Source organism: Ursus maritimus, unplaced genomic scaffold (assembly GCF_017311325.1).
Source record: "Ursus maritimus isolate PB19 unplaced genomic scaffold, ASM1731132v1 scaffold_17, whole genome shotgun sequence".
NCBI classification, from domain to species: Eukaryota; Metazoa; Chordata; class Mammalia; order Carnivora; family Ursidae; genus Ursus; species Ursus maritimus.
In genome coordinates this window covers 43,293,304-43,313,424 of record NW_024424119.1, presented here as the reverse complement: position 1 = coordinate 43,313,424, position 20,121 = coordinate 43,293,304, and the positions used below count along the sequence as shown (strand labels likewise).

The window sequence follows — 20,121 nt, the reverse complement described above, 5'->3', positions numbered from 1 at the left end:
AGCTTTTGTTTACACTATTACATCCAGAGCTAATGTGTTGTTTAAGCAGGAATCTGGGTTATTGTGTTTGTTTTTGCCAAACCATATTTGAATGAGGCAACGTTCCCTTGTATTTCACAAGAGGATCATCAAGAATATGAAGGTAGAAATAGTATAAGAATAGCTAACACTTATTAAGCATTTATTACATACCAGGTACTGTTTTAAGTACTTCACGTGTGTTACCTCATTTACATTAAAACTGAGTAATTTGAAACAATAGAAATTTAATTTACATATATTACCTCCCGTATTCCTATGAGATTATTATCCACCATTTTATACCTGAGAAACCCAGGCCCATTTAACTGGATCATTATCACTTGGTTAGTTCCTGGCAGGCCCCAGAGCATGAATACTGACTGCCCCTTAAAAACCGTATGAGACATGCTGTCTCTGAAGAGACAGAAGGGCTTCATCCTCTCAATGAATTTAACAGCAAAGACGGTGGAAAATGGACTCGTTCTTTGCCAAAGTGAATGATGTTAGTTTTACCTGTGGTCTTCTATGTGGCCTCTCGTATTGCCCATTCCTCTTGTGTAAACCGTGGGGCTGCAGCGAGGGGTTTGGTGGGATTCACGAAATTGTGCTTTGAGTCTTCAACTGTGCTCTTTCAGATAGTAAGCCCTCCAGAAAGGACAGTTAAGTTTGAAAACAAAAACACATCCATGTGCCAAATGTCTTCCATATCCCCTGGGTTATCTTGCATTGTTTGCTGCTGTTCGTTCCGACTGGGAACAGAGCCTAACCGATTTGCAAACTCAGAAACTCTTCATGTGTTTTATTTTCTTTGCAGGGAACACTCTTTCACTGATACCACCACCCTCCTCCCTCTACCCCAACACACACACACACACACACACACACACACACACACACACGCAGTTGGGTACTCACAACAGCCAGTTTCCTAATCCACAGCTCTCCTTTTTTATTTGTAGTCCTGTAAGCGCTGGTGCATTTACCTGTTTAATGCTCATTTCCTACTCAGCACTGTGCACTTCTTATAGCCAAGTGCTATGGTGCCATGTCTTTTTGGCTCCCAGCTCAATGTCCTGTATTTATAACAAGGCCCGGGGAACGTATGGCACTCAATAAACATTTGTTGAATGTACAGATAAATACATTTCAGACTTCAGCTCAATAACCAACCTGCTGAGAAGCAAAGTGACAGTAGATGAAGCCCATCCCCCAGAGTCTGAATATCTGGACTATAGTCCCAGGTTTGTCATTAAATAATTGTATGTAGCTCGGGCAAGAAAACCTTTCATGACTTCAGCATCTTTGTTTGTGACACGGGAATGATGGTAATTCATAGAACATATGTGCTTACGCACAGAGTATAGTATGATTGAATGCCAACCACTCTAAAAATATTTTATATTCATTAACTTGCTTCTTCCTGACAGTGATCCTAGAGGAAGTGACTATTATTGTCTGTTTCTGTTTTATTTTTCAAATGAGGAAAACTGAGTCCCAATAAGGGTAATAGGTTTACCCAAGCTCACACAGCTGCTGAGCAAGATGTCTGACCCCAGAACCTCCCATATTTCTTGCTCAAGGGCAAGTAAGACCTTGGTTGTAAAGGTGTCATACAGTACCTTATATGCTAAACAAAAATTGCCTGCCACTAAAGGCTCATTAGTGAGTCTCAAGTGAAACCTGAAGCGCCATTGGAGAGTGGGGGGGGGAGAGCTGTGTGATTTCCTTCTTTTTTTTTCCCATGTGATAGCCTCTAAGGTGGTGTTCCTCAAATTGAAAGCACCGTTTCTCACTTTATCCATCCATCCACTCAGAATGTTTCCTGGTTGCCCACTAAGTGCCCCACCCTGGGCCAAGAAGCAGTCATTTCAAGATGTATTAGACGTGGGTTGTCCCTCAGAATCTCACTCTTTTCTGAGGTGGAGGAAACATCAGCACACCCCACATGGCGGGGGTCAGAGGGTACTCAGTAAGTGTGTGCTGAACTCCCATGCATCAGCAGTGACACTGACGTGAGAAGAGAGGTTCAGAGGCCAGGGCATTTGGGACAGAAGGACAGGTCATTTCCGGGTGAGAGGACAAGGGAAGGAAGAGTTTGCCTTTGGCTGGGCCCTGGGAGGATGCGTATGGTGAGGAGGACATCCAGGGTATGGGAACAGCCCTCACAAAGTCAGGGGGGTGGGCTAGGAAGGACATGTGTGGGAGGGAGCAACAGCCCCTTCCAGTCTTCATCCAATGCCCCTTCTGTTCCAAGGGAGAGGAGACACAGTCCTTAGTTGCCAGAGCCAAAGAAAGAAAGAACAAACACATTTTGGTCACCTACTATATGTTGGACTGTATACTGTAACTTTGTATATATTCTATCCTTTATTCCTCCCAAATCTTCTGAAGTAGTTGGTATTAATACTGGTAGTGGCAGTGTCGGTAGTAATAACAGCAATAGTAGTAATAGTAGGAGCAGCAGCAGTACTCTTACTACAAAAGCAGTAGAGGAGTGAATGAAGAAAATACTAAATACGCCCTTTTTCATATCCCCGGTCTTAGTCTATTGGGTTGATGACTCTTTTTGTGAATATCCTTCCAGAATTTTTACTACTCCCAAACACACACACACACACACACACACACACACACACACACACGCACAGAATTGCTGTTTGTTTGTTGGAAACCTGAGATAAGGTCGTACATATTCTTGGGCACCTAACTTTCCTCATCAACCATGGATATCTCAATGTGCCTTTCTACACAGGAGTTATGCGGCAGGTACTGTTGTTCCTATTTGATAGAATAGGAACCCTTAGGCTCACAAGGTCAGGTAAGGGGCCTAATGCAGCTGAGAAATGGCAGGATTGGGCTCCCACCCATCCTGGCTGGCTCCAGGGTGTGGCTCCCTGAAACCCCACCATCTCCCTCTGGGAGCAGAATGAAATAACTCATCCTTCACCATCCTTCACCTGTCATATACCAGAAATGTGCGTCTCAGCCATCCTGTGTCCTGTTTGAGCCTCAAGACCTTCCTTTGGCCCTCAAATAAAATCTTATCCTTCCTCTCCTTAGCTTTGCCATAATTCATAGTAGGTTTTGGCTGGCGAAGGGCTCATGGCCGTGAGCGTTATGGTGTGGCTAAGCTGCCCGTCTCCTTCGTTATGTTGCTCCAGGTACCAATAGTATATATTTAGGCAGCTGTTCTCATCTGTGCCAGACAGTGAAATCTGTTCCATCAACACGACTGTTGAAGCCTCTACATTTTTGGAAGCCTTAGCCTATGTAGTCCTTTGTAGCCTCATAAAACAATTAGATTTAGGCTTAGCATTAATTTGAGTTATTGTTCAGTTTCCAGAAAATATCTTCTGGAAATGTCATGAGGATGTATTACATGTCTTTGGAGATATTAAGTATTGAATTACAATATTGTGTCACCTTTCCCTGCCATCTCTCTCTCTCTCACACTCAACACGGTCTGATTAATGTTTCAGCCACCACCATGAGTTTAGTACTTAGAGAAATAACCCGAGATGAATATTGACAGAAGCTGAACACACACACACACACACACACACACACACACAGAGTCACACACACACACACGCACACACAGAGTCACACACACACACACACACACACACACACACTCAGTAGTGAGAGGAATAGGAGGCAACCTGGTGTCACAGACAGGGCTCTAGACAGGCAGAATCATCAACCTCCTAGCCGTTAATCAATTTGATTAATGACAGCAGCAGCAGTAAAACCTCCCATCTGGTAAGCAAACCCAGTAAGCCCGGTTCACAGGCGGTCACACTGAATATGCGTGCGGATGCTTTGGGCTAAGTAGTATTCATTCCCTTTCTGAGGAGGAAGCTGAAAAAAGAAACATTCAGCATTTTCTGAGGTCATTCAAATAATAAGTGGTAAGGGCACTTGTTGAATCCAGGTTTGCCAATTCCAGGGTCTGTGCTTTTCCCACGGAATTGATTTCTAGACAGAAGAGAAGAGAAGGCCAGAGACCTAGAGAGGGAGGAGCACACGCGTGCACACTGACAGCGAGAGACGCGAAAGCAGGCAGGTGCCTGGGCCTAATTTGGTCGGTTGGCATCGAACCCACAGTGTAGTAATGAAGCAGATCCGGGAGGAATTGCTAATATGGTTATTCTTAGCGCTCGCGGTTGTGAACCATCTTTGCCAAACAGCCCCTGACGTCTGTGCAGATTCTTCGGGAAAAGCAGAAAGGAGTATATGTCATAGAAGAGGGTGGGTCCGAAGAAGGAGAAGCAGGGCAGGTTGAGCAATAAATGTAAGCCGATGGTTCTGGAAAGTCACATGGTGTGTCCGTTCATGTGGTCATGCAGGCCGGTGGGCCTGTCTTAGCCACACACATGTATGTTCCTTATGGATTTACTGAACCTAATATGTGCCAGGCATTCTTCTCTGCCATGTTACTTCAGGTATGACCCATGTGATAAAGTTAATCCCTCGTTCCTGTCTTCCCCAACTCACCCTGGGATACGGTGAAAATTGGAGATGTTCCTGGGACAAGCCATGGCTCAGGATGGGGGAAATGAGCATACTTGGTCAGGCAGGCAGGAGAAAAGTGTGCATTTTTTTAAATGAAACATTGTCTATGTCCCAGGCACGACCACCATGGAGCACAGCTCCAGGTGGCACCATCCACATGGGGTACAATTACTCTCAGAATTACCTGTGCTTACGTCTATGTACACACATGTATGCATATATACATGGTCACATGATTACCAGTTTTATGTACATATATGAAATAACCAAACATATAGATCTGTATGGGTAGACATTCAATTATACATAGAATGCATGGTTTGCTATGTTAGTTTTGTGCCCTGGAGCAGGACAACACAGAGGCCCTAGCCAGCCATGGTCCTACTCTCAGGCAATTCAAATGCATTTTATGTAATGGTCATAGAATCTCTATGAAGTAAGTATTTCCATTGTACAGATAAGGAAATGGAGGAGGACTTGCCAAGATTAAATGATTGGTTCCAGGGTCACACAGCAGGTCAGTGCCTAGACAAGGATTCAAACCATACCTGTTTGACCCTGTAGTCCAGTGCTCTGCCTCCCCTCTGAGATCCTATCTTACTTGGGCAACTGATAGGGAAATTTTTCAACACAGTAGGCCCCCATATCTGTGGTTTTGCTTATCCATGGTTTCAGTTACCCACAGTCAACCATAGTCCAGAAGCAGATGACCCTCCTTCTGATGTATCATCAGAAGGTCAGTAGTAACCTCACACTATGTCACAATGCCTGTGTCATTCACCTCACTTCATCTCATCACACAGGCGTTTTATCATCTCACATCATCACAAGAAGGGTGATACAGTAAAGTAAGATATTTAGAGAGACAACATTCACATAAATTATATTATAGTATATTGTTACAGTTGTTCTATTTTATTATTAATTATTAATCTCTTACTGTGCCTAATTTATAAATTAAATGTTATCATACACATGTATGTATAGGAAAAAACATATGGAGTGTTTAGTATTATCTGTGGTTTTGTGCATCCAGGATAGATCCTGGAACGTTTCCCCAGTGCGTAAGAGGGTACGACTGTATTAGCAAATCAGAGCTACAGGACCTTTGAGTTTCAGGAGCAACTAACTACACGTTCATTCAAGAAGCATTGATCTTAGATCAAAAAGAAATCCAACATTGAGATTGGGTTTGATGCATATATTCCCGATGAAGTCATGAAGACAAAAGAACGAAAGAAAGAAAGAAAAAATTCCTAAATTACAAGCAAATAGTCACCTTCAATCTTTAACAATTCTTCTTTAAAAAATTAAATGACCTGAAGGAAAACAAGAAGCATTTCATGACTTTGTTCTTTTCCTCTGCTGCCTAGCTTGGTACCAAATTGTTATATCCCTGGGGAGAAAAAGAATTTTTTGAAATCTCAACACTTCAAACCTCTTTCGTCCAGACTCAAACACCCCTAACTCAACTTTGAAGCAGGACTAGTGATACATAAGGCATCTGGAATTCGGTGGCAATCGGTTTTAGCCAGACTTTGATCACAATTTGAAGTGGAGAAGATCTCAGAAAACACTAGAAACACAATTGCCTGGAGGAAATCAAGGAAACCTTTATTTGGGGAGAGAAAACAAGGCTTTGATACAGCTCTGTTGGGAAGTAACTATTTCTCTAACACAGAGCACTCAAAATACCAGTGACCTGTCCATCTCCATCCTTCTTTTTAAGGCATATTTGGTGATGAGTCCTTCCGTGTTCTTCTATGACATGGAACTCTCAAACCATTTGATACCCCCAGTGATGGAGCATTAGCCTTGAGACAACTCACCTCCATGGGATCTATTCTCGATTGTCAGCATGGAATACCAGGACAAACCCTGAGCACGTGGGTCACCATACTTGGGCTCTGGCCTAGTCCCAACACCTTCCAGCTCTGTTGCCTTAGAAAGACCATCTCTGAACCTCGCCTCACTCACAGCTAACTGTAGATATTTAATTAATCCCAGTGGGATCTTGGGCACATCCCTTCCTTTTTTTTTTTTTTTAATATTTTTTATTTATTTATTTGACAGAGACAGGCAGCGAGAGAGGGAACACAAGCAGGGGGAGTGGGAGAGGAAGAAGCAGGCTCCTAGCGGAGGAGCCTGATGTGGGGCTCGATCCCAGAATGCTGGGATCACGCCCCGAGCCGAAGGCAGACGCTTAATGACTGTGCCACGCAGGTGCCCCAGTCCCTTCCCTTTCTTAACCTTCAGTTTATCTCTAACTAGACCATCCATTCTCAATGAGGACAAGAATACTTCCAGAGATATGAAAATTGATTCTGGGGGCGAGGGGACCTCCTTTTGCTCTTTTTTTACGGTACAGCAAAAACACAGTACATACATATATACACAGCATATCTGTGATATTAAAACTTCATGGATTGGGGGTGGTTGAGGAAAAGAGTGTCTAAAAAGACTCCTTCACAGGTGATAATGAAAAGAAAAAAAAAATGCTGAGATCCTCTGGACTAAAGGGACTCAAAGTTTTCTAACCCTCTTTAAAATTAAATATATAACTTAGCTTCATAAAATTATGATCTATTGTGTGATTGTTCTAAGAAGATTCTAATTATAACCAAGTTTCTATCTTCTTCAGAGCTTTAAAAATATAGTATTTGAACAAAAAGAGGCCGACCCTCTTTAAAATAGCCAGCGGAACTACTTCTCCATGTTTTCTTAGTTTTCTTCTTCTCTTTGTCATTTGCATCTCATTCACATGCTTCAGGAGGATTGCATATTCATTATAATCTGGCTGCCACTCCCTTGTCCACCCAACGATGTTCCAGTGTTTGGAACCAGGTCAGGCAGCAGACTGGGCATCTGTGGAATGGATGGAAATAGCTTAGCTCAGACTAGGGTTTTTACCCTGGGTTCTATGATCCCTGGGAGAAGGGAGCAGAAATCCATGGATAGAACTCTGTTTCAGGTATTGGTTCCCTTTGTAATACCATGTGTTATATTTTATGCATTCGAAAACTTTATTCTGAAAAGTGATCCATAGGGATCCATGACAAAAATAAAGGTTAATGAACAGGGCGAATGCTGGGCTTAAGAGGTCGTTGTTGTCAAATAAGACAGAAAGAGTACATTAATTCGCTAGGGCCGCTGTAGCAAAGACCACGGCTGTGTGGTTAAACAACAGAAATGTATTTCCTGGAAGTCTGAGATCAAGGTGTTTGCAAGTTTGGTTTCTTGGAGGACCTCTCTCCTTGGCTTGTAGGTGGCTGTCTTCTCCCTGGGTCTTTACATGGTCTTCTCTCTGTGGTTTTTTGTTGTTGTTGTTGTTGTTGTTGTTCATTTGTTTTTGGTTTTTTTGTTGTTCTTTTATTATATTATGTTAGTCACCATACAGTACATCCTTAGTTTTCGATGTAAAGTTCCATGATTCATTACTCGTGTATAACACCCAGTGCACCATGCAATACGTGCCCGCCTTAACACCCATTACCAGCCTATTCCAGTCCCCCACCCCCCTCCCCTCTGAAGCCCTCAGTTTGTTTCCCAGAGTCCACAGTCTCTCCTGGTTCATTCCCCCTTCTGTTTACCCCCCCTTTCTTCTTCCCCTTCTTCTCCTACCGATCTTCCTACTTCTTATGTTCCATAAATGAGTGAAACCATATGATAATTGTCTTTCTCTGCTTGACTTATTTCACTTAGCATTATCTCCTCCAGTCCTTGGCCCTTCTCTTCACTACGTCTGTATCTTTGGGGTAAATACCCAGTAGTGCAATGGCTGGATCATAGGGTAGCTCAATTTTTAACTTTTTAAGGGACCTCCACATTGTTTTCCAAAGTGGCTGTACCAACTTGCATTCCCACCAACAATGTAGGAGGGATCCCCTTTCTCCACATCCTCTCCAACATTTGTCGTTTCCTGCCCTGTCAATTTTTGCCATGCTAACTGGCGTAAGGTGGTATCTCAATGTGGTTTTGATTTGAATTTCCCTGATGGCTAATGATTTTGAACATTTTTTCATGTGTCTGTTAGCCATTTTGTGTCCTAATCTCTTCTTCTTATAAGGACCCCAGTCCTATTGGATTAAGGCCCAAACCTAACGACCTCATTTAACCCTAATTACCTCTTGAAAGGCCCCACCTCCAAATACAGTCCTACTCAGAGGTACTGAGGGTTAGGACTTCCAACATATGAATTCTGGGGAGGACACAGATCAGCCCAGGACAGGTAGACAGCACAGAAGAATAGGTTGAAGTTGATCCAAGGAAAGGGGAAGAAAATGGCAGAAGGGATGAGAGCTTTAAGAAGATCAGGAGGTGACAGCAGAGAGAAAAATAGCTGATGACTCTTATCAGAGAGAGTTGTCAGATAACCCTCCCCCCAACCCGCCCTGTGACTCTAGATTGCTGCTGCTCTCAGGGATCGAGAGCTCCCAGCCATCTGGGTTGTCTCTGCCCGTATTCACAAACCCTCAAACTGCTGTTTTTAAGCTCATGTTTGCAGAGTTTTGTCACTCACTTCTTAAATGGCTTTCAGTCAATGGCAGGTGGTGGGATGTATTCAAGGCTCTGTGCATAAGGGAGAGAGGTAGGGGTGGGTGTACTTTCTATGGGTCTGTTGGGCTGAAGTTAGGTGGGCTCCTCAATTCTGCTTTGTCTTGGTTTTGTTTTCCATCCTGTGCCCCTGAAAAGACCTTTCTCCCAGGTCCACACCCCTGACAGATGGGATCATCATGGGAATACATGATGTAACATTAGGAAATAAGCCCTTAATTATTTTTCACATATTCTCAAAGAATTGGGGGGGGGGAAGAGCTGAATACATTTGGCCAAAAAAATTCCCTGAGCATCGTTTGTGAAGACCATCTTTCCACCATACAACCTTTCATTCCTCTACTTCCCCTTCACCACTGTGACCAGAGGCTTCTTTTGAAATCTTCCATCCATGGTTCTCAGAGGTCTGTCTCGTGATTCGAGGTATAACGAAACGATTTGCAGCTGCCGTCTGGCTCGCCAGGCAATTTTGTCTGGGGATACCTCCTTCCGTGGTATTTTTAGTTCTCATCTGTAGCGTTCTGTTTCTTTAGGGGCTGATATGCCTCTGGCTTTTCAGAGAACAGTACGGAGTGGCCTGAGCTCCCCAGCTCACCTCTGATCTATGCCGCACAATTACAGAAGCAGGCTTCTAATCAATGTAATTGAAGATCAGAGTTAATGAGGACCTCCGTGCCCGTGCAGTCCCCTGAGCAACACTGAGCTTCAGATGCTAGATAAGGAAACGATTGGGCTGAACTGAAAATCCATTTGGCTAATTAGATGATGTATATTCCCACAAGCCAGTGGGAGAAAAAAAATATATATATATATATTGAAAAATAAGGAAACATGACATTTTGAAGTTGAGATTTTGGCAAAGATTCATTTCAGAGTCACTGCTCTCTGGGGAGATTGATTTGAGCACAAAGAGGAATCTCGGTGCACCCAGAAAATGGGGGTACTTTTGATCCAAAGCCAAGAAAATAAAACAGGGTCCATTGGAAAACTAGAGATGTATGAGACACATGGAATAATGCATTTCTATTCCTTTCCTGTGTATTTATTCTCAGAGTAATGCTAGAACTTACCCAGAGAGAGCTGCTTGCCACTCTTTGGCCTTACTGTGCTTGTGCTCTCTCTCTTTCTCTGCACCCCCTCATTCTCTGCACACACACACTCCCCAATATCTTCTGAACCTCCACTCTAGCCTAAGCATTATGGTGATTGCAGAGTGAGATAAGGCATAGTCTGTTTTCAAGAAATGTACAATCTAGGTGGGAGAATAAGAAAGGGGAAATTAAAAAAATTCATGATTTGCCTTAGATTTGCTAAATCTGAACTCCCTTCCTGGACTGTGAGTGCTCGGTGGACAGACACCATATTTTGCTCATCCAGAGGCTAGGACAGGACCCAGCACATGGTATGTGCTCTATTTGGTAAATGAATAAATCTATGGATGAATGAATAAATCTATGACAGCATATATAGCTGGGAGTTGAGTAGAATATCTTGTACGTATGAGAGAGACTAAGAGGAGCACAAGCCAGATCTAAAGGTGAGCCTTAAGGGGCAAAGGCCACCTCAACTTTTGCCAAGTTCATTGTTCTCCTTTGTATCCTTCCAGATCTAGCTTAAAGGCCATCTCTTCAGCGATTCCTTTCTGACACCCCTTTTTCCTTCTGCTTGTACTCAGAGATGCCTATCCTTGTCAGGCAGTGCTTCCAACACTCTAGGTTGTATTATATCTATCTGTGCACACATTTGCTCTCCCTTGTTAGTCTGTAATTTTCTTGATGGATTCAGTCCATTTATCATTCTCTATGCCTGTTTCTTATGCAAGGAGGGGCTTAATAAATGTTGGTTAAATGAACGTGTGGATTAAGTCTCGGCAATTATGTTTTGTACAGTTACTTCTCCTCACTATCTGATGTGCATCTCCCTGCCACGTGTCCTTGCCCCTTCACACTGAATCCCTCTAGCATCGCTACTTTGATCATCCACACTGAAAGCCTGTGGGCTGAATCAGCGCTCAGGAGCCATGATTTTCAGTTCAAGTTTTGGTTTGGGACTGGGGAGACACTGAAGCGCTAATCTTGTATTCTGGCTCTCAGAGGATAAAAACAAAAAGACAAAACAAAGAAACAAAAACCTTTGGGATCCATGTGGAGGCATTCCTGCTTCACAGTCCCATGAAGTTACTTGGAATTCCTTCTAGTCAAGCACAGAACTCTGATTTCATTAATTCATTCAACAGACATTCTCTAAACTCCTAGTATGTGCCAGGCATTTTACTCAGGGCTGGACTGATAAGGACTAATGAATGAGTCATGACCTCTTCTCTATATGAAAGCACTGTCTATCAGAGAAAGCAAAAGACCTCCCACACTACAAGATTGACGCTAATGGGGGATGCGTAGATGATCAGAAAAGAACCAAGACCACTGTAGAGCTCAGCTTTGTCTGATAACCAACCAAAGCCTCAACTCTCAAGACAGCCTGGAATAATGGGCAGGTCTCCTCTTTGGATGCTGAAAAATGTAAAGTCAGTTTCTACTTTGGCCACTTACTAGTTGTAAAATTGGTTAAATCAGTTTCTCTCTGAACTTTATGTTGTCCTTCTGTAAAATGGTGGGAAATACCTACCCCATAAGGCTGTTATAAGAATTAAGTGAACAGGATGTGTAATGTATTCATCCCAGGGTCTGGAACAGAGAGGGCATTCAAAGGATGGTAACTCCCTTCTGACATTAAACCAACAGTTATCTTGGTAGAGGACCCTTTAAAAAAAGTTGAAAATAACCTACTTTTGAGTCACTCCCTTTTTAAAAAAATATTATTTTACTTATTTATTTCTTTGTGGGAGGGCATGCACACAAGCGAGGGGAGAGGGAGAGAGAGAATTTTTTTTTTAAAGATTTTATTTATTTATTCGACAGAGATAGAGACAGCCAGCGAGAGAGGGAACACAAGCAGGGGGAGTGGGAGAGGAAGAAGCAGGCTCATAGCAGAGGAGCCTGATGCGGGGCTCGATCCCATAACGCCGGGATCACGCCCTGAGCCAAAGGCAGACGCCTAACCGCTGTGCCACCCAGGCGCCCCGAGAGAGAAAATTTTAAGCAGGCTCCACGTCCAGTGTGGAGCCCAACTTGGGGCTCGAACTCACAACCTTGAGATCACGACCTGAGCCAAAATCAAGAGTTGGTAAGCAACTGAGCCACCCAGGTGCCCCAAGTCACTCCCTTTCACAGAGACTCTCTTCTCATATTTAAGAGAGATCTGTTAGCCAGTATTGGATTCAGAGCTTTGTAAGTTTGTAAGACATTCACATAATAACTAAAATGGCTCCTGCTAGTTACGATTTCACAATGTGTGCTGGGAGACTTCACATGCTGTAGCGGACATTGTCATGCTGTGTTCAAATCTCTCATTAGAACATAGTCACTCTTCCCCCAGCTGCCAGGAATGTTGGTGGTCAACCACTTGCTCCGAATCTTCTTGGAGAAATGTCCTTCATTAAAAATGACCACTTCACCCAAGCCCATGTCCCTTCCCCGAGGATAGCCCACAGCCTCTGACTGGTTAATGTGGGGCACAAAGGCCTGACACATTGTCTTGATTCAGGACAACTCTGAAGAACCATCAGAGGTCCAGAACTTCCCCCTGGGATCAGCTGAGGGCTTTTCTCCAACTGCATGGCAATTCAACTTCTCCTTCTGTTCAATTCCACTTGCTCATTTCCTTACCAGGGAACTCCCAGCAAACTTCCTGCATGCCAGTCTCTGCCTTTGAGTCTCATTTCTGGTAAACCTGACTTAAGATGCATTCATTGTCTCATTTAATCTTTATATCGACCCTATGAAGGAAAAATCCATAACCACATTTTTCCTGGGAGATGACTGAGGATTTGTCTGGGTTTACAGAGCTTGTGAGGAGCAGAGGGAAGATCCGAATACATGTCTTGCTCTCTCTCTTCTCTGTATCACTGCACTGTGTAGCTTTCCTGAAGTAGTGGGATTAGCCAAACTCAGCCCTGGGACACAATTCAATATCCATCCCTCAGTCTTTAGTGAGAATAAATACAAGAATTATCCATTTAAACAGCATGACTGTGCTTTTTAAAAGAAAAATCTGTGGTTGATACTGATGTTCGGTGCCTTGCACAGGGACCCATGTGACATGTTTCTGCTTGGGCTTAGTTCCAGAGGGGAAAATATGGCTTTGCAGATAGATTTGCATATCTTCCCTTGCCAGAAATTTGAAATATGGAATCCAGCAGACTTCTTCTTCCTCTTTTTTTTTTATTTGCTTTAGCTGCCAAGGATTTTAAGGCCAACTTCAAATGTGGTCATTTCCTTATCTCTGAGCTTGATGCTATCTATCCCTTAGGCTTTTCACATAGAATCCTTTTTTCATCCTCACCAAAAATCATATTGTCCACTGCGGTTCTACTGAGGAACTCATTCTGTAGGGTGATAGAAATCACATCATCTGTGTGAGTTAGAGAAGATAACGTTGCCTGCCATGCCGTTACTCTTTTTAGGGAATCTTAGGTCCTCAGGGCATTCAGGTAGGGTCTAATATGATCCTGCCTCCCTGGCTGTTGCCTTTGGACCACAGCTAGTCACCAATCAAGAGGAACCCAACCATTGTGGTCAGCCAGCAGGGTCTCTTGTGACCTGGCAGAGAGGTTGCTGTCAAACCCATATGATACCCAGTAGCTGAGTTCCTCTTGGGAAAATTTAAATGGCATACATGGAAAGATTTCATTGGTTGATAGTGAGGTAGAGAGAAGCAAATGCCCAGAGAGAGGCTGAGTCATGTTATTTGTGAAACAATTTAAGATTTCCTGCTGCTGAGGTCTGTAGACCTGCCATAAATCTAGAACCCTCTCCAAGTCCGGCATTGTGGAGCTTGGTCCTAACTGAACTTTTTGTTTTTCCTTTTCCCTTGTGAAATTTGACCTTTACTATGTTTTTTATGTACATTTTCTCTGTTTTTATTTTTTTCATTTATCAAGTTGTTTAAAACTTCAATTTCAGTTTAGTTAACATACACTGTTATATTAGTTTCAGGTGTACAATATAGTGATTCAGCAATTCTATACATTACTCAGTGCTCATCATGATACGTGTACTCTTTACCCCCATCACCTATTTTTACCCATTTCCCCTACCACTTCCCTTCTGGTGGCCATCAGTTTGTTCTCTATAGTTAAGAGTCTGTTTCTTGGTTTCTCTCTCTCTTTTTTCTTTGATCATTTTTTTTTCTTTCTTAAGTTCTACATATGAGTGGAAATCATGTGGTATTTGTCTTATTTTGCTCAATACACTCTAGCTCCGTCCATGTTGTTGCAAATGGCAAGATTTCATTCTTTTTTAAGACTGGGCAATATGCTACTGTGTGTGTGTGTGTGTGTGTGTGTATACACACACACACAACACACATATATCTTCTCAATCCATTCATTTGTCGATGGGCACTTGGGCTGAGCAGCTTTCATAGTTTGGCTATTGTAAATTATGAATTATGTTGCAATAAACATGGGTTGCACATATCCCTTTGAATTAGGATTCTTGTATTCTTTGGGTAAATACCCAGCAGTGAGATTGCTATATCATAAGGTAATTCTGTTTTTACCTTTTTGAGGAGCCTCCACTGTGTTTTCCACAGTGGCTGCGCCAGTTTGCATTCCCACCAACAGTGTAAGAGGGGTCCCTTTTCTCCATGTCTTTGCCAACACTTGTTGTTTAGGCATTCTGACAGGTGTGAGGTGATATTTCATTGTGGTTTCGATTTGTGTTTCCCTGATGATGAGTGATGTTGAGTATCTTTTCATGTGCCTGTTGGCCATCTGTATGTCTTCTTTGGAAAAATGTCTGTCTGTGTCTTTTGCCTATTTTTTAGTTGTATTATCCATTTTTTGGGTGTTGAGTTTTATATATTTTTTAATATATTTTAGATACTCTTTATCAGGTATGTCATTTGCAAATATCTTCTCCTATTCAGTAGGTTGCCTTTTAGTTTTGTTGAATATTTCCTTTGCTATGCAGAAGCTTTTTATTTTGATGTATTCCCAGTAGTTTAGTTTTGCTTTTGTTCCCCTTGCCTCAGGAGACATCCCTAGAAAAATGTTGCTATGACCAATGTCAGAGAAATTACTACCTGTGCTCTTTTCTAGGATTTTTACGGTTTCAGGTCTCACATTTAGGTCTTCAGTCCAGTTTGAGTTTAATTTTGTGTATGGTGTAAGACAGTGGTCCACTTTCATTCTTTTGCATATAGCTGTCCGGTTTTCCCAACACCATTTGAAGAGACTGTCTTTTTCCCATCATATGTTCTTTCCTACTCCATCAAAGATTAATTGACCATACACTTACGGGTTTATTTCCAGGTTTTCAATTCTGTTCTATTGATCCATCTGTTTATTTTTATGCTGATACCATACTGTTTCGATTACTACAACTTTGTAATAGAACTTGAAGTCTGGAATTGTGATGCCTCCATTTTCAAGATTGCTTTGGCTACTCACAGTCTTTTGTGGTCCCGTACAAATTTTAGGATTATTTGTTCTAGTTCTGTGAAAAATGATGTTGGTATTTTGATAGGGGTTACATTAAATCTGTAGGTTGCTTTGGATAGTATAGACATTTTAACAATATTCGTTCTTCCAACCCATGAGCACGGAATGTCTTTCCATTTCTTTGCATCATCTTGAATTTTTTTCATCAGCGTTTTATGGTTTTCAGAGTACAGGTCTTCCACCTCTTTTTGGTTAAGTTCATTTGTAGATATTTTATTGTTTTTGGTGCAGTTGTAAATGGGATTGTTTTCTTTTCTTTTCTTTTTTTTTTAAGATTTTATTTATTTATTCGACAGAGATAGAGACAGCCAGCGAGAGAGGGAACACAAGCAGGGGGAGTGGGAGAGGAAGAAGCAGGCCTATAGCGGAGGAGCCTGATGTGGGGCTTGATCCCACAACGCTGGGATCACGCCCTGAGCCGAAGGCAGACGCCCAACCGCTGTGCCACCCAGGCGCCCCGGGATTGTTTTCTTAATTTCACTTTCTGCTGCTTCATTATTAGTGTATAGGAATGGAACAGATTTCTGTATATTGATTTTGTATGCTGTGACTTTACTGAATTCATTTATCAGTTCTAGTGCTTTTTTGGTGGCATCTTTAGGATTTTCTATATATAGCATCACATCACCTGTAAATAGTAGAAGTCTTACTTCTTCCTTACCAATTTGGATGCCTTGTATTCCTTTTTGTTATCTAATTGTGGTGGGCTACCTTTGTGTATTTCTGCATACATCCACTCACCATTTGTACCCAGTATGCATCCACCCTGAACAGGCTTCTCTTCCTTGCCCTTGAAGAGTGTGTGTGTGTGTGTGTGTGTGTGTGTGTGTGTGTGATGTAATCCATATATGTATGTATGTGTTCATGTATGTATATATGTGTATAGATGTTTATATATGTGTGTACAAATATATGTATATTAAGGGGAGTATTTTAGAGCATAGATTGCAAGGTAGGGTCTTTTGTTTGACTAACACAAGCTTTTTTTTTTTTTTTTTCAAGATTTATTTATTGATTGATTTGAGAGAGAGAGCACGCACACACGCAGGGGAAGGGGCAGAAGGAGAGGGAGAGACAGAGAATCCTGAAGCAGATTCCCTGCTAAGCCGGGAGCCTGACACAGGGCTTGATCTCAGGACCCTGAGATCATGACCTGAGCCAAAATCAAGAGTCAGCTGTTCAACCAACTGTGCCACCCAGGCACCCCTGACTTACACAAATTTAAGAACAATTTTAAATCATTATTTCCAAATTGCTTGATTACAATCAAAATCTGAATTTTCAGCCTCTTGAAGAAAACCTGACATTCTTGTACCACTGGCTTTTAGATCCATTTGGCAAGAGCTGGCTGGAGCCGGCCCACAGCTACTCCAGTCTGATAGAACCTGCAGTGCCAGGCCACCCCAAACTCCATCGTTCCCCAACATTAAGGCATTTTCTATGGTATAAGTGCGGCTTTTTTTTCTTAGAGGTGCTGTGGATTTCTTTGAATTTCTCTCTGTCCCCATACCTCCCTCTGTCTCTCTCTAACTGAATAAAAAAACAAAATCTAGGCCAGGAGGCCAAAGCTGCTTAGCTAGTCTTTCCCATTAATATCACACACCTGGCCCCTGTGGGCATTAATGACCCCTGTTAGGGGTGGAGGTTGGGGGAGGATGCCTGGGTGACAGGGGTATTAGCACTTTTTTTTTTCTTTCAAATTTTAATGTTTAAGCATTCTTTACTAGGACAAGTCAAGCCCCTGCTAAGCATAGCATTTTATCTACATTAATTTATTCCATTTTTACAATAACGAGGTGGGTTCCGTTGATATTCCTATTTACAGATGATGTCACCAAGCCCCAGAGGCATTGAGTGACTTGCACAAAGTTAATGGCAAATAAGGGTGGATTCTGGATTTGAACCCAAGTCTCTATGGGTCTTAAGGGCCCGACTTCTATCCACTAGGCTGAACTGTCTCTGTGGCCAATTTGTCTCTTTCTCTCCTGGCTGCCGATACCATGACTAGCATATAGTAAAAATGCTCTGTCAATATGGGCAGACGAGTGAGAACAGGGGTACCGGGGTGGAGGGTTGCTTGTACGCAGCTGTCTGTGTTCCCGGCCTGCAGCATCAGCAGCAAGACACATCTGCATCCTGCAATGGGGGAGAAAGTAGCTGTCTTTCTCTCTGTTCACCCACAGGGAGCAGCTTTGTGGTGAGTGAAGGGAGCTACCTGGATGTCTCAGACTGGCTAAACCCGGCCAAGCTGTCCCTGTATTACCAGATCAACGCCACCTCCCCATGGGTGAGAGACCTCTGCGGACAGAGGACGACAGATGCCTGTGAGCAGCTCTGCGACCCAGAAACTGGTGAGCCGTGGGCTAGGCTGGGGATGGAGGGAGGGAGGAGGCGGGCTGCAAGATGGCCTGCATGCCTTATACCTGAAGAGTCATGGCTTCTGAACCATGGACAAGGGGTTTTACCTGAAGGCCCTCAGTTACATTGGCGGTTACACTGTGTGCTGCCATCACTGGGCCAGGGAGAAAGTTCTATAAAACCACAGAATCCCAGAAGTAAAAAGGACCACAGAGAGCATCTGATCTAGTTTGAGCAAAGCAAGGTATCTAACAACATCGGGCATCCCTGAGCTCAGATCCTATCCACTTCTTACTAGCTTGGTGTCCTTTGTCATGTTTTCCAGCTTTGCTGAGATATACTTGACATATAACATTCTGTAAGTTTAAGGTGTATGCTGTGATGATGTAATATGTGTATATACTGTGAAATGATTACCACATTAAGCCTCATTAACACCCCCATCATTTCATATACCTTTTTTATGGTGATAACATTTAAGATCTACCCTCTTAGCAATTTTCAAGCATACAAAACATCATTGTTAACACTTCAGTATGTTGTACCTTAGATCCCCAGGACTTACTCACCTTAAATGGGGAGATGTTGGTCACAGGGTACAAACTAGCTGGGTGTTCTTCAGAAAGACACGTCCTCTCTCTGAGTACCAGAGAAAGAACATAGCATCTAACCCACAAGGCTGTTGTTAGGATTAAATGAGATAATGCATGGAAATCCCCTACCATATTTATTCATTTACTCATTCATTTGACAGGTATTTATTGAGTAGGCAGACACTTCCGTAGGCATTGAGGATATAGCAGTGGACAAAATAGGCATAATCTCTGCCCTGATTAAGTTTATATTCTAAGGAGACATTCAGTCTGCACTGTCTAACAAGGTAGCCATCCGCCACAGGTGGCTATTTGAACTTTAATTAAGTAGAATTAAATAAAGTCAGCATTCACTTCCCCAGTCACGTTAGCCATCTATCAAGTGCTGTGTGGCTCCCTGTGACCCATGGCCACCTCTTGGACAATGCAGATGTAGAACATCCCCAGCCCTGCAGAAAGTTCTGTTGGACAGGGCTGCAACAGACGAACAGGAAAGTCTGTGCACTGTGTCAGGTGATGAGGCATGCTGGGGGAGAGCACACAGCATATGGGATGCTAAGCTGGGAGTGAGAGTGGAGTGGTCAGGGGAGGCTTCTCTGAGAAGGGGACATTTGAGTATGCACCTCGAGGCAAAGATGGAGGAAGCCACATGACTACCTGGGGGGACAGCGTTCTACGCAGAGGCAATGACAAGGGCCAGCATGTTGCAAGTGGGAGTTCAGGAGTGTGCCATCGGTTCAACAGGAAGAATAGCATGGTTAGATGGAGGTGAGAGAGGAGAGGAGTAGGAGGCAAATGTGAAAAGCAGAAGATTGGGTGGGGGTGGCTGCAGGGAGTTATATAGGATGACAAGGACTTTAGATTTTACTCTGAGTGTGATGGGATGTCACTGGAGGATTCTGAGCCCAAAGAGTAACATGATGTGTACTGCATTTTAAGAGAATGACTCTGGCTGGTGCATGGCAAATTGACTTTGTGTTCAAAGGAACTCTTATTCCATGTAGGCAAGAGTTGGCAGTGGCTTGAACCCAAAGGGGTAAGGGGAAAAGATGGTCAAATTCGGGACATGTTCAGAGGGTAGATTTGACATGACTTGTTATTGGATATGGAAGGTGAGAAGTAGAGAGGGGTCAAAGATGATTCCAAATGATTCAATCCAGACAGTGGATGAATGGACGTCTCTTTCATTGAGTCAGAGGATGCTGTAAGAGGGTCGGGATTGAAGTGAGGGGGATCACGGATACTGTTCGGGATGTATGACTACTAAAGATGACTACTAAACATCAAGTAGAGATAGAAAATAGGCATTGGGGTCCAAAAGTCCATTTCAAAGAAGTTTTAGCTGGAGATAGAAATTTGTGAGTCAACAGCATACACTTGGTATTTAAACCCAGGAGACACTGTCTTATTTATAGCAACTACTTAGAAAAAGGACAATCTCTTCTTCATCATTGTTGCTCATTAAGTGCTGGTTACTAATGTCTACAAATAGGGAAATAGGAGTTAGAGAGAAGAGAG

The 20,121-nt window shown here is 42.9% G+C and overlaps 1 protein-coding gene across 1 annotated transcript in view; it reads left to right on the top strand.

The window, feature by feature from the left end:
* ASTN2 (astrotactin 2) overlaps positions 1-20,121 on the top strand; it is an 844,435-nt gene that overhangs the window by 356,876 nt on the left and 467,438 nt on the right. Inside the window, 1 exon segment of the mRNA XM_040631793.1 lies at positions 17,836-18,003. Within this exon segment, the coding sequence (XP_040487727.1) occupies positions 17,836-18,003 (168 nt within the window).